The 16,366-nt window shown below is 33.9% G+C and overlaps 1 protein-coding gene across 4 annotated transcripts in view; it reads right to left on the bottom strand.

Annotated features, from left to right (window-relative positions):
* LOC132737944 (sodium/hydrogen exchanger 9B2-like) overlaps positions 1-16,354 on the bottom strand; it is a 33,923-nt gene extending 17,569 nt beyond the window's left edge. Inside the window, exons 1-2 of one of the 4 annotated variants that reach the window (XM_060725324.1) lie at positions 16,273-16,354; positions 354-786 (exon numbers count right to left, since the gene is read on the bottom strand). In XM_060725324.1, the coding sequence (XP_060581307.1) occupies positions 354-777 (424 nt within the window). In that variant the 5' untranslated portion in view covers positions 778-786; positions 16,273-16,354. The other 3 variants (XM_060725322.1, XM_060725323.1, XM_060725326.1) reach the window with 3 other exon arrangements.
* Positions 16,355-16,366: the final 12 nt, after the last annotated feature.

Below are 16,366 nucleotides of genomic sequence, written 5' to 3' on the forward strand. Positions count from 1 at the left end.
AATTTTCTGCTAATATCTAAATAGACATTGAAAGAGACAAATTAAGGATAAAACAAACATACATTTTTACTTGTAAATCTTTCATATACAATTGACCAACAATAAGCAACTATATAAAGTTACTACATGTATATAAAATGTTTAGGTGGCCGTGTGCCATATGTGGTAATTAGTGCGGACTAGTAATTAAAGGATCACTATCAGCATAGGTCCAAACCAAGTTTACTTGAGAAAGAAACCTTTCACTCATTGTTCAGTACTGGTTGGTTCAAAAAATGGTTTCAAGAGAGTGTTAATAAGCTTATAGCTTCCTACACAAACTATAACAAATAAAGCCTTTCAAATGAACTTACCTAATAAAGGTGGTAGCTTCACGTAAACAACCAGGTATCCTCCTACGACACAAGCAAAGAACATGATAACAAGAGAGAAGAAATTTCCACCAGGTAGTCCCCCTGATCCTGTCAATGACATCATTACAGCCCAGGACACAAAGAACATCACTACAAACATAATATACTTTGCAATCCTTCCATGTGGCGGACACATAAAGGTGTAACAAAATTTCTCTCCAAGTGTTGCTTCATGTGGCAGGGGATTATATTTTGTTCTAACAGGTTTTGTACAACTATGGCAGAAAGCACGAAGGGCAAGACATTTTTTTGACTGTTCTGATGTTTCTGCTGTTGTCCCATTGGCAGTGTTGTTCTGTTCAGATAATGATCCATCAGCCATCATCTTTAACTCAACATCTAGATCTGTCTCTGGTGTCGACATACTTCACACCTGTAAATAAAACACATACTTGTGAACTAAGATTTACCCTATGTTTCAAAACTTACTTCATTTTATGTACATGTACACATAAAACAACAACAACATTAAACAATGATTACCACCATTAGATGCATTAATGATTATACCACACAGAACAGATTAGTGAAATTTCAAGTGAAATAACAAATAAGATATGTATTTTTTCACAGAAGTGTCCTCTGTTATACAGATATATTAGTGTCCCAAATTCTGCAAAAAAAGATTTGACAAGGCTGCTGTAAATACAGCTAATGAATACTGGGTGACAAAAACTTTCAAATGCAGAAAGCAATTTGTTAGAGGTCAGCACAGATATGGGTGGTTATCAAATTTTTCAACAAGTGTTATTATTCAAAGCCAACAATTCAATTTGGAAGACAGTTTCATTTTAAACATAACCAAAAATCTGAAAACTTTAAAAATAGGTCACCTATTTTCAAACATAGGATAATGTTCTACACAATAAATGAAAAGAAAAGAAATAAGCTCCATATGATAATCTTTAATGGTGTGGTAAGGAAATTAAAGAGCAGTATCAATAAGTAAACACAGAGATTACTGAACTGTTAGAACATCCAATATAATGCTGTTTATTTGAGGTCATGAACAAGGTCATTACCCATAAACCTATTATACTACTACTTCAATCTATAGATTGTGAAAATTCTACTCTTTAAATCAGTAAACATTTTTATAAATGTGTCTACTTTTCATACATTAAAAATAAAACTGATAGCATAGAATATATAACATAAACACTAACATTACATTATGATCAATAATTACACACATTTCAAAATCTTCAACAAAAATTAAATAATATATTTTTTAAATAAATACCAAACCTTGTCACATACTTATAGCAAAAACTTCTATTACAAGTATTTCCTTTCTAAAATAAAATCACAGATAACATAAGTAACAGATATAAAACGTTTGTTTGTTATACCTTCAACGTCCAACTATAGAAGAGATATGTCTGGTTAACTTAGTGACTGATGATAGCGTCACAAATACGTAAAACTATGTCTTAAACTATGTCTTATTAACCATCAATTAAACATAAAACGACTTCTATATACTCATTTAACAATAATCACTTCCCACTAACTGACACGAAATGACCAACATGGTCCAATCAATGGATACCACATTGTCATTTTGCCCTAGAGGCATCTTAACATATTTTTTGAGATGCTGGGGCAAATATTTGTCTTTGTTGTAAATATAGTAATAAAACATTGTTGACAAGCAAAAACAATAAAGCTTTCATCAACCTTGAAAATAATGACAATTGTAATGTTGTAAATTGAAATGTAAAACATGGAGAGAGCATGGTAAACTTTGGTACTGAACATATACTGATATTAATGATGTTACATGACAAACTGGAAACACTGAACATTTTCAAGGTTTTTTAAATCTAATACAAGAAATAACATCATATTATAATTTTGAAATTGTTTGGAAAACAAAGGTTTATAAAACAATTTGGTCTATACATAAAATTATAGAAATTATATGTGCTTATGTATTCCCCAAGCATATCATTTATAACTATTGGTACATCTTTTATCAAATGATGTGTCAGTAATATAACATATTTTGGCTTAATTTAAGGAATCTGTCTTCATAATAATAAAAATACATCATTTAAAATGATAGCTTACAGTCTCACTATTCAGAAGATGTACATTTAGACTTTGGTTTGCTTAAAAAACTTGAAATACAGCAAAGACTTATAGTACTTCTCCATGTTTATAATGGAAAACCTTCATTTTGAATAATGTAGTTTAATATCTACATAAAATAATATATTCCCTTTAAAACTACATAGATGAATTTTAATGTCTTTTTGCTTTTAAATCATTTATAAGTATATGCATAGTATGTGACATGTAATATTTAGACAATTTTTTTTTTCCTGAAAGTAATAAAGCAATTTATTATATACTTATAAATGAAATATTGACAGAGAAATATTGATGAAATAAAATGCATATTTTCATTTTCCGTATTTTCACTGTAAAAATTTATTTTTCACTGCAGTGAAACATATTTTCCGTATTTTCACTGGTGTCTCGCCGGACTACTTTCTTTTAAATTCTGCCAGTACACAAAATTTAAGGGAAAGTCTTTCAAATTTTATCGCAAAAAAAGAGAAAATTGTATATAATAAACAGATAATTCAAGTTTTTTCTATAAATACATGATTTATTTTCATCTTGTGGCATGAAAATTACCATATTTCACTCGTGGCTACTGCCACTCATGAAATATTTATTTTCATACCACTCGATGAAAATAAATCATGTATTTATAGAAAAAACTTGAATATCCTCTATATACTCATGAAAATAAAAATCATATTGAGAGACAATAATTTGTTATATTTAAAAAAAAAACACAGCAACAAAAAATTAATACAATTTATTGTAGCAATATATTGAAGTTTTTCTTAATGAAAAATTTTGCTACAAAAGACAACACTTTTTTATTTTAGTTTTATAAAATAAAATATGAGCAGGAGATAGAAGTTAAACAAGTTTGTATTTAGTGTTATTGATGAGCCTGAGTTGACAGAAAGAAGTCAACACCTATCAATCACCATTGTTATCTCTATATCTCACTTTATAACAAAATAATCAGACCATCTCAAACCTTATACTACTGTCATAATATTGTCATAATGTAAAACAATTAACTGCACAGTCAGTGCTTTTTTCAGAGTATAATTGTTTACTGTGAATAAACATAAATATAAGTTTTATAGTATGATTATAGACAGTAATTCATGAACTAAAGCTGACTTTAAACTACAGTAGTTTCTTTTTTTTCTTCTTTTTTTCTTTCTTTTTTTTTGGACTGGGCCATATATAGCATTCTTTGATACAATTGATGATAAACTTGTTTAAACTCTTTATTTAGCTTTTGGCTGAGTAATTTGGTCAGAATCTATGAAGTGGTTAGGAAGAGATATTTGTATAGAAATTAATTGTGTATTTATACATTTATTCACCACTTATAGCAGATGATTATTCATTTTTGTTATACATTTATTCACTTATAGCAGATGATTATTCATTTTGTCAATATTTTTTTCCTAGTAATCATATCTATGCTATTATGTTGTTTTTCTAAAACAAGAAATGCACATTTATAAAATAATTCAATGCATGAACCTAAATAAGATGAAGTATTTTCAATGCATACCATTTCTGTTCCGTTAGATAGATACATAAAACATTTAATTAACAAAGATACCAAAACATACATTTAATCTAATTATTTCTTAAAATTAATTATTTATTTATGTATGATGATAATCTTTTTCAGCAAAAACAAAGATTTTAATCATATCTAACCATATCATTCTTGAAGAACAATGGTGCCATGATGATTATTGAAGTTGGGCAAATCTTCACCTAACACTGGGAGGGGGGGAGATCGTTATCATTTTAATATTGATTACCCAACAGTTATAAAAATCAATTTCTGTTCCGTTAGATAGATACATAAAACATTTAATTAACAAAGATACCAAAACATACATTTAATCTCTTAAAATTTCTTAAAATTAATTATTTATTTATGTATGTTTTAAATTATTATTTTGATATGGGATGAATTGTCAGTAAGCTGAGGCTAATTGTCACTAAAGTGGGTTGAGTCGTTATGGGGCGTATCATCAGTGGGGGAATTGTTATCAATTTGTCTACTTTTGCCAAAGTATCAATCAAATCTGTAAAAGAATAACAACAAGGAACATCGCAATGCGATGCAACCAGGTTTTCAGCAAAATATTTCACAGAAGCTTTGTCATGAAGGGGCATTTTTTTAATTGAATTTTTAGGAGGAATTATGGCTTTTTTAATATTCCTCAAACAAAAATGATTGAGAAATTTTATTTTGTCTATTCGCCTTTTTTCCCCAAATGTTTTAGAAAGGTAAACAGTACTTTATTTTTGCTTAATTTTTGAAGTTGCACACTGTAGAAATTGTTCACTATTTATTCTGTATAAGGAAAAAATATACAAAGGGCCATAATTCGGTCAAATATTATCCAATCACAAAACCCCGGCAATATGTGCCAGGCACTTGATAACAAAGCTTCTAAGAAAGTTTGGTCAAAATCTGTTGAGAAATGTAGGAGGAGTTGCGCACAGAAGAAATTGTTCACTATATATTCTATATAAGGAAAAAAAACAAAGGGCCATAATTAGGTCAAATATATACCAATTGCAAAACCCTGGCAATATGTGTCAGGGCACTTGATGACAAAGCTTCTGCGAAAGTTTGGTCAAAATCCGTTGAGAAATGTAGGAGGAGTTGCGCACAGAAGAAATTGTTCACTATATATTCTGTATAAGGAAAAAAAAAAGGGCCATAATTAGGTCAAATATATACCAATTGCAAAACGCTGGCAATATGTGTCAGGGCACTTGATGACAAAGCTTCTGTGAAAGTTTGGTCAAAATTCGTTGAGAAATGTAGGAGGAGTTGCGCACAAAAGAAATTGTTCACTATATATTTTATATAAGGAAAAAAAACAAAGGGCCATAATTAGGTCAAATATTATCTAATCGCAAAACCCAGACAATATGCGCCAGGGCACTTGATGACAAAGCTTCTGTGAAAGTTTGGTCAAAATCCGTTGAGAAATGTAGGAGGAGTTGCGCACAGAAGAAATTGTTTACGCCCGCCCGCCCGCCCGTCCGCCCATCCGCCCGCCCGCCCGCCCGCCCGCCGACATACCTCAATCTAATAACCAGTTTTTTCCTTCGGAAAACCTGGTTAAAAATATGATAATTAAACAAAATTTTAATAGTTTGAAATAATTCAACATATCGGTTTTTTACATATGTGTTCCTTTGTCTAAGAATAAATCAAATTTGTTAATAAGTAACAGTTCTGACAGTCTAAGCAAATTTCAATAATTTGACCTTGATAGTCCGGGTCAAATAAAGGTCAAGGTCATATTGAAATAATTCAGTTATCACAATTTAAGCAAATTTCAATAGTTCGGCTCAATTTAAGGTCAAAGTCATTCGGGAAGTAAAAAAGCTGGTGTAAGTTCAAATTTTTGGAAAAACTGCACAATTAAAAAAAAATTTCATTGGGAAGAGACCGTTTATAGGCCTCTGTTAATATACCGCTGTTATGAAAGGTGAAAAATCACTGACGCAGATCTTCTTTTGACAGATTCTATCTGATCAATTTGAATTAGACTGTGGAGGGACTTTAGATCCATATTCTAGTTGTGGTTTAACAAGGGCTTACATGCTGTGACCTTACAGGATTCTGATCTTACCTTTATATTCTATGGAGGGCGATCGTTGCCAAAATTCCAGACATGTAATGTGTTCCTTTTGAAAACTACTTTTGAAAATGCGAACATGTATGTCTAGCATTTTTGATTGCATTCGTGCACAGCAAATGATATGCCTCTTAATCCAATCTTTTAATTGAAGGCACCCGCTTTTAAATAACAAGTTTACATGTATAATAAATCTTAACAACTGACCTAACACACATTTACAAGTTCGTATCTACCATTGCATATAATACATAAGCATGTTTACACACTTGTAGATATATATATGTACCTGAAAAACACAAATGAAATGTAAAACTCGAATGCAGAAAATATAATTTAATAAAACGTGTTTCCAGTCGTAGAACTACAACAGTACATTTACACAGATACATGTTTAAAATGACAAAAGTAGATTCACAAAGTTAAACGATTTTAAGTCATGCATGACGCCCGCCCCTCTCTGAGTACTTACGATCTTCTATCAAGGAAATGTACGGACAGGTATAATACCCGTCGCCTCTCTCCTATTTCTCAATAAAGGTAAGGAAAACACGGCGTCCATTCTAACTTTTTTTTTATTTCTATAAAAAGTCCAATATAATTTGTATCAAATGAAAGATTACTCCATAAGCTTTCTATGAGTGCCTCGGAAATAAAAATGAATTAAATAGATGTATTGATTTTTTTGTTGTTTTTTTTTGTCTGAAAATAACACTCTCGAATTGGTAAGAAAAACACGGCGTTCCCTCCAAACTTTTTTTTCATTTCGTAATATATTTTGATAATTTTGGATTGAAATAAAAGTGTGATTAATACGATTTATGATATATAATTATATAATGCCTCAAAATAAAAAGGAATTAAATCAAAATGAATTAACTTTTCGTTAAAAAGTTTATCATGTTATTATTTTCTGTAAAATAGAGAAAATAAGAATCCCTAAAGAACGCTCAAAACGACAAAATTGAGAATGTTGCAGGCCGGTTTGATTGAGCCTGTTCATGGACGGTAATGGAAAGAGCAAGTGATCGTCCACGCCCCCTAGCACCGGCTTAAGCAAAATTCAACATGAACTGGTACAATTTTGAAACATGCGCAGATGTGTTAATATGGTTATTATCATGGAACCTTCAATGTGACACGTAAGTGCCATACCATGAAAAACGGCATATGATCCCCAAGTAAAAAAAACAAAACACACTCTGAAATTCAGTAAGAGAAACATGGCGCCCCCTACTTACTTTTTTTATTTCTTGGTCAATTTTGATAATTTTAGAATATGATAAACAAGATCATCAAAGAAAGGCGGCGTTGATAATTTTAGACTCAAGTAAAAAATTCTGGAAACAAAGTGATCCCTCGGAAGCATTAATCACAACAAAATTACATAAGAATTGCAGACTCGGTTTGATTGAGTCTGTACATGAGAGATAATGAGTAAGTGCAACATCCCTCACGCCCCCTAGCACCGGATCGAGCGGTACTCAATTCTCAACACTTAATAGTGCTTAAGAATCCTTAATGAACTTTCTAGTGATGCCTTAAAAATGAAAAATAATTACGTAGAAGTATTAAAAATTTTGTTTCTAACTTATCGTTGTTTTTTTTTCCTCTTAAATCCACACTCATATATTCGGAAAAAAATAACGTCGCTTCCTTTAGATACTTTATTCAAAAAGGAAAATAAATATTGAATGAAGTTAAGACTGTAGTATGTATACCATACTGTTATCTTGAAATAGACTATATAGCTAGTCTATACATGTAACCTGGCTGGAATTATCCGTCAGTCGTTGACCAGCTACACTTGTAGTAAGATCGCTTGATCATATCTTTATATTACTAGTCTTGTAAATAAACTGTATATATATGTATATCGGACTTTCTTATTATACTTGACTTTATTATATAGTTACAACGATACAACATGGTGTCAGAAATTTTGTGGATTTAATAACTACTGTATTATTTAACAACGTGTATTTAAAGTGGATATTTAATAGACATGGACATGTCTGGAATTACACCGCCCAGAATGGACTGGGATAGTTCAAATCTGCCTGAAACATGGGAAAGATTCCACAGGCATGTAGAATTAATTTTCAACGGACCGTTGAAAGGAAAAGAAGAAGAAGAAAAATTGCGTATCTCCTAATATGGGTAGATGAGAAAGGGAGAGACATCCAACAAGCTTGGAACTTATCAGCAGACGACAAAAAGAAGTTAAACATCCAGTATGAAAAATTCAAAGAACACGTACAACCAACGCTTAATCCTGTATTTGCCAGGTATCGTTTCAATAATGAAACACAAGGATCAGACTCGATCGACAAATTCGTAACACGTCTAAGGCTCCGTGCTAAAGACTGCAGATACGGCGGCATGGAAGACGAGTTAATTCGTGACCGCATTGTTTTTGGCACGAACAATTCAAGAATTCGTGAGAAATTAATAAATGAGGGAGAAAAACTAACTCTAACTAAAGCCGTTCAAATTTCTCAGAATTTCGAATACTGTCAACAGCAAATGGCGACAATGAGCATCGGTGACAGGCAATCACAATATCACACCGGTAATACCGTAGACGCAGTACGAAGAAGACGCCCCGATCCGCCTACACACCAACGGAGAGAATACACACCTCTACATATGAAGCAATGTGGAAATTGTGGACAAAAACATGAATTAAGAGACAGAACTGTTTGTCCCGCATATGGAAAAACTTGCTTAAAGTGTAAAAAATTGAATCATTTCAAGAAAAATGTGTCGCGCTAAAACTAGAGTGCATGACATTGAACAAAGTTATTTTAATGGTTTAAGTGCTGTGGGACCATGTGATAATCATTTTGAGGAGAGATCACAATACTTCATTGATACGGTAAGCGCTTCATTTTTCACCACACAAAACTCCAGACCGTGCTTTTTGTTTCCCTCCAAATCGGCCCAGAAAAGCTGCGCTTAACATTCAAAATTGATACCGGAAGCGCAGTAAACATAATCTCGCGCCAAATCTATAATCAGCTTAGACTGAATTTCCCACTTGAACCCCCGGACAGTAAACTTACTTCATATTCAGGGGATCTCATTAAAGTTCAGGGAAAGGTCACGTTGCAGTGCACCTATAGAAAAACCAAAATCAATACAACTTTCTATGTAGTAGACACTTCCGCCCCATCTCTTATAGGTTTTAAAGTCAAGCCTCGACCTAGGTTTATTAAACCTTACCTACTCAGTAGATAAATCGCCAGTATATAATATTGAGCTTCATGACCAAACAAATAGTTATGTCTGACTATGGGGACTTATTCAAAGGTATTGGTAAGCTTCCCGGTAAAAATGTAAATTACATGTAAAAGAAACTGCAGTTCCTACAGTTAACCCCCTCGCAAAGTACCAGAGCACTGAAAAACAGGCTAAGACAAGAACTTTCACGTATGGAAAGTGATAAAATAATTGTCAAGGTTACAGAACCCACAGACTGGGTAAACTCTATCGTGGTTGTTGAAAAACCAAAAACTGGCCAACTTAGAATATGTATAGATCCGAAAGCGTTAAATGACGCAATCTGCAGGCCCCATTATCCGATGCCTACACTGGAAAGATGTGACGGCTAATCTCACAGGTGCGTCACACTTCAGTATACTCGACATCACTCATGCATATTGGAGTGTAGAATTAGAAGAAAGAATCGTCAATGTTGACAACTTTCTCGACGCCATTTGGCAGATATCGCTATTTAAGGCTGCCATTTGGCATATCTTCATCAGGTGACATTTTTCAACAAAAGGTGTACGAAATATTTCAAGGTCTACCAGGCGTACATGCTATTGTTGACGACATACTTATTTGTGGTCGCACAAAAGATGAGCATAACGCAAACTTGCGTAATACCCTTGATCGCGCACGGGAGGTAGGAATTAGGTTTAACCCTGATAAATGCATCATTGGTGTGCCTGAAGTTCAATTTTTCGGACACATTATATCAGCCCAAGGCTTAAAGCCCGACCCTAGCAAAATCGAAGCCCATCACGAGGCTTGAAATCCCAAACACACGTGCAAAGCTGGAAACGTTTCTAGGGATGGTCAATTATATGGCAAAATTCGCGCCAAACTTGGCTGAGCATCACTTCCCCCTCTGCGTAGCCTCATGCAAAAGGATGTTGAGATTTCACATGGGAAAATTCCCACACTCAAGCATTTCAGGAGGTCAAAAATATCATAACGAATGCCCCAGTTCTTGGTTACTTCGACCCAGAAAAACAAACTTGTCCTTGAGTGCGACTCGAGCCAGAATGGAACTGGTTGTTGTCTCATGCAAAGGAGGCAGACCAATTGCATACGCATCAAAAAGTTTCACTAATACTGAAAAAAATGTATGCGCAAATTGAGAAAGAAATGTTAGCCATTGTCTTTGGCTGTAAGCGATTCCATCAATTTACATATGGAAGACCAATAATTGTTAAAAGCGATCATGAAACCGATCGAGTCAATTATGAAAAAACCCCTTTCGGCGGCCCCTCCTAGACTTCAGAGAATGCCTGCTGCAGTTACAAAAGTACAAAGTAACTGTAGAGCATGTTAGCGGTAAGAATATACCTGTCAGCGATTTTTTATCGCGACATTCACTACCTGAAACAATGCCTACATTGATTGAAGGTCTCGATCTTGCATGTACATTCAATTACGAAACAGTTGTTCGTTACTGATAGACGTTTTAGATATCATTAGGCCAAGCTATTACGCAAGACAAATTCATGCAGATATTGAAACAAACTATACTGCAGGCTGGCCTGAAATGAGGTCAACAGTGCATCCCAGAAATAACCGAATTCTGGAATCACCGGGACGAATTATCAGTGGAAGATTCCTTGATATTTCGTGGTCAAAAGGTCATAATACCACATAACCTTCGCCAGGAAATGCTGACGCAGGTTCACACAGGTCATTTAGGCGTTACCAAAAACTATTGAACGCGCGAAAGATAAACATGTTTTTGGCCAGGAATGGCAAAACAAATCACAGATTATGTTTTAAAAATGTCCTATCTTGCTTAAAACATAGAGATTCAAATGCGAAAGAGCCGTTGCTCACGCATGAATTTCCAAGCCGACCCTTTGAAAAAAATAGGGACTGATATTTTCCAGTTTTGATGGAAAGCAATATCTAGTCACAAATCGATTATTACAGTCGATTTTTTGAAATAGATTTTATTACCTGATACAAGGTCAGGCACAGTTATCCCAAAAACTGAGAGTACATATGTCGCGTTATGGTATATGCGATGTATTAATCAGTGACAATGGACCTCAATTTTCCTCGCAAAGAATTTGAAGATTTCACGCGCGAGTGAAATTTGAGCATAAAAACATCTTCTCCATATTTTCCAAGATCAAATGTGTATGGCAGAGAAAGCTGTTTCAATTGCTAAAAGGTTACTTACTAAAGCAAAAGAAAAGTGGTCACAACCCGTTATACAGCTTTTGCTTGAATACAGAAATACCCCCCTCGACTGTGGTTTTACACCAGCGCAGTTACTTATGGGTCGTAGAAACTAAGTCAATTCTCCCCCAATCACTCCCAAACTGTTTACACCTAAAAACCATATCTTCTTCACTCGTCATAAAAAATAATGATAGGTCAAAGATTTACGCAAAAGAAAAATCACGACAAAAACGCGCAAGCCCCTATGCCCCCTTTATGTAAATGACTCCGTGAGAATTCGTTCAGGAAAAATTTGGGAACCGGCCAAATCATCAATAAACATGATGAAAAAGGTCATATTCCGTTTTGTTACGCAAGATGGAACTGTATATCGTCGTAAACAGGCAACATCTTTTTGAAAACAGAGGAAAATTTTCTCACACTTTGACCCTATGCAACTCAATATTTTTTTGCTGATCCTGTAATAAGTAAAGAGCAAACATGTGTAAACAATCAAGATCAGATTTTAACCGCAATACTGAAGCCCATTTATATAACACGGGGTCAGGGAGAGTGGTGAAAAGCAATCAGCGCTATTTTCAAGTAGTCAGTGGGTGAAATAAACATCATAAACATATCATTTTACCTTTCACACCACTTGTTGTACTCTAATCAAAACAAATTATTATTTTGATATGTACAATAAATTTTTATAGATTTCATTCATTTCTTAACATACAATGTTTCATCTATATTTAATTTTCTGAATGAAAAAGTGCTACTTGTTTTACATCTTATTACAATTATGAATTGATTTCTGATAATAAAAGAATATTATTTTTTTTAATACTTAAAGAAGGGAGATGTAGTATGTATACCATACTGTTATCTTGAAATAGACTATATAGCTAGTCTATACATGTAACCTGGCTGGAATTATCCGTCAGTCGTTGACCAGCTACACTTGTAGTAAGATCGCTTGATCATATCTTTATATTACTAGTCTTGTAAATAAACTGTATATATATGTATATCGGACTTTCTTATTATACTTGACTTTATTATATAGTTACAACGATACAACAAAGACCATAAGTTTTGAACAAGTATATTAAAAGTCTGGAAACAAGGTGATCCCTCGGAAGCATTAATCACAACAAAATTACATAAGAATTGCAGATTCGGTTTGATTGAGTCTGCACATGAGGGATAATGAACAAGTGCAACATGTCTCACGCCCCCTAGCACCGGCTTGAACGGTACTCAATTCTCAACACTTAATAGCGCTGGCATCAATGATCCCGGAAGACCAGAAAAATATAACAACACTGAAGTGAAGTACGGGGCAACTTTCTACAGCTGCCTCACGGCACTTGAAACCTGCTGTTGTGAAGTATAAAAATCTGGAAACAAAGTGATCCCTCGGAAGCATTAATCACTACAAAATTACATAAGAATTGCAGACTCGGTTTGATTGAGTCTGTACATGAGGGATAATGAAACAAGTGCAAAAAGTTTTTATTCATACTGAAAATACCTTATTAAAGAATGTACATATGTGCTAAGGATAAGTATTTTCTTGATTTCGGAAAGGAAATCTCGGTGGCCGCTTTAAAATATACTTGCATAGTTCTTGCATAGTTTTTGTTGAAAATGAAATATGTGCTAATACATTTTTCAATGATACCAATAAGAATATTGGGTGGTTTTTTACATTATTAAAAAAATTAATCCCTTGAAGTTGGTCATTGTTTCCAATCGCCGATGTTTCTCAGGAATATATGATAATCAAGATCAACAAGGAAAGGCGGCGCTCAATGAACGCAACCCCACATGACCCAGCAACAAGAACAAGTGGCAAGAAGCCAAGGCTGACCCAAAACAAAACACAGGACAGGGCACTAGGCAGAGCACAGACAGGCTAATCACTAAAATGATAAATAATTTGTAACTGATAAAAACACGATGTTAAAAATAAGTTAATGCATAAGTTATCTTCATCATAAATGGTAAAATCAGCAATTTTCAAGTGATGTTGCTACTGACAAAACTTTTGTAATAAATGTAACATATATATTTTGTGAAAAATGCCGTATGTTGTCCTTCAGTTTTATTTAAAAATATTGGAGAGGCGCCGTTTTATACCTGTCCGCAATAGAAGTTCGTAAATAGTACGAGAGGGGCGGGGCGTTATGCTCGACTTAAAATCGCTTAACTTTGTGAATCTACTTTTGTCATTTTAAACATGTTACTGTGTTAACGTACTCTTGTAGTTCTACAACTGGTAACACGTTTTCTTAAACTCTATTTTCCGTATTCGAGTTTTACGTTTCATTTTTATATTTTATATCTATCAGTGTGCAAACATGCATATGTATTGCATGCAATGGAAGATTTGTAGAACTTGTAAATTTGTTGTCGTTTTAGATGTTAGGTCAGTTGTTACGATATATATGTAAACTTGTTATATAAAGGCGGTAACCTTCAAATAAAAGATTGTATTAAGAGGTTCATTGAACGCCGCCTTTCCTTGTTGATCTTGTTTATCATATTTTACAATAAAAATGGTAGGCATACAAGTTCGCATTTTCAAAAGTCATTTTAAAAAGGAACACTTTACATGTCTGGAATTTTGGCAACGAACGCCCTCCATAATATTCAAGGTGTAAGAAGCCAAGGGTTTTGTTTGCCTTTCTGGTTGACCTATTTATGTGTTCGTCCCATGAGAGATCATTTGTTATATTCACCCAGAGGTTTTTACTCACATAGTTCCAGGAAAAATATAGTAAGTATAGGATGTTTCCTTCTTGTGATGTGGATTAAACAACATTTGGATGGGCTGAACTCTGTGTCCTAATCCAACTCTCACTTGTCTAGGTAAATAAAGTTTTTCAGAAAGGTTTTGAAGGGTTTCCAATTGCTGACCTGATGTTAGAGCTTAGGTTTATAGTAGTATCATCAGCAAATAGATGAACCTTTTGTTTGGACGCCCTGTGGGAGGTCATTTACACATTCAAGGAGGAGGGGTTCCATCACCAACCCCTGGCTGCAGAGGAGGATCCATCTAATACAACAGACTGGAGCCTATCATTCTAAAAAAAGTTTGACCCATTTAAGTGTTTGACCTTTAATGTTTTCGAAAGAAGTTTTCCATGGCTCAGCTTATCAAAAGCTTTACTAAAGTCTACGAGGACATTATGTTTCTTGGTGTTGACTGATACAAAAGAGTCATTGATTAGTATTGTAAGTTGCGTCATACAATTTAATTTTTTTTCACAAAAACCATGTTGGAGATGTTAGAGATTGCTATGTTTTGTGCGCTTCATAAATGCAGAGGCCAAAATGTATTCTTAAGTTTTACAGAGTATGTATGACTTGTGTGAAGTAATACTTATCTAATTTACCTTAACTACCCTAATTTGTCTACTTTGGACAACATGACTATTGATTGTATAATGACTTGTAAAATATTCAAACAAAGAACTATCAAAATGCAAGGGATATATTTTGATTGAAATATCCTTCCAAATTCATGATTCATATGAGATATTTGTACAATATTATTACTTTGAAGTTTCTTTCATCTAAAACCAATCACTGTGCAATGGTCACTGAGCAATTGTTAGTCCTAATATGAAAAAGGCAAAGCCTCAAAGCGAGCTCGATTTTCTTTTACCGTAAGATAGTTTAAAATAATCGTTCATTTTTATTTTACATTTTCCGTTTTAAAATTGTCATTCGGTATTTTATACACTGCTTCCGTTTATTCTGGTTCCCCCTTTCTATTATGGTTCCTATATAAGTGGGCAGGACACCAGTCTACGCTTCCATTTTCAATCACAGTACATCGGCTTTTATCGTTATCTTGTAATTCGAAAAGTAATTCGAAAAGTTGCGATGTGTCCAATTTGGTACTTCGGACGAAAGTTTTCAAAACCATAACTTAGCAGGTACTCGCGTTACCGTAAAGCTTGCTTTGCGAGCAGGCCCATTGGTCCAGCTCGTCGAGCTCGCTATAACACAAGACATTTCCGTTAGCACTACGTACACGGTGTACGTAGTACTAACGGAAACGTCTTATGTTATAGGACTAAGCAATTGTCTGACAATCTAGGCATATTTTGCATACTATCAATCTTATAGCGAGCACAGGGAGCTTTATGGTAACGCGAGGACCTGTGATGGTTTTGAAAACTTTCGTCCGAAGTACCGAATTGACACATCGCAACTTTTCGAATTACAAGATAACGATAAAAGCCGATGTACTCTGATTGAAAACGGAAGCATAGACTGGTGTCCTGCGCACTTATATGGGTCACCACTTACATGGGAACCATAATAGAAAGGAGGAACCAGAATAAACGGAAGCAGTGTATAAAATACCGAATGACAATTTGAAACAGAAAATGTAAAATAAAAATGGACGATTATTTTAAACTATTTTACGGTAAAAGAAAATCGAACTAACTTTGAGGCTTTGCCTTTTTCATATTAATGAGTTAATTTCAAAACATACCTTAGGATATATTTGCAGAGCAGAAATTCTATTGAACACCGTTAGAAAGATAACACCTTTCATATGCAAGTATCAAAATCATATATCATGTAAAATAACTATCAATCAATAGCTGAATTACTGTAGCTGACACAGAGTAAACCAAAACAACACGTTGTGTACACTTGATCCATTTTAAAGTGTTTAATGGAAATCAACATACTGTTTATATTTAGTCGGTCATTTTGTATTGAAACACCGGTTTTTGTACAAAACGTCACATTAAATTGTGTATTCGTCATAAAATACAACACGAC

This window comes from Ruditapes philippinarum, unplaced genomic scaffold (genome assembly GCF_026571515.1).
Source record: "Ruditapes philippinarum isolate M1 unplaced genomic scaffold, ASM2657151v2 ctg3939_1_1_1_1, whole genome shotgun sequence".
Classification (NCBI taxonomy): Eukaryota; Metazoa; Mollusca; class Bivalvia; order Venerida; family Veneridae; genus Ruditapes; species Ruditapes philippinarum.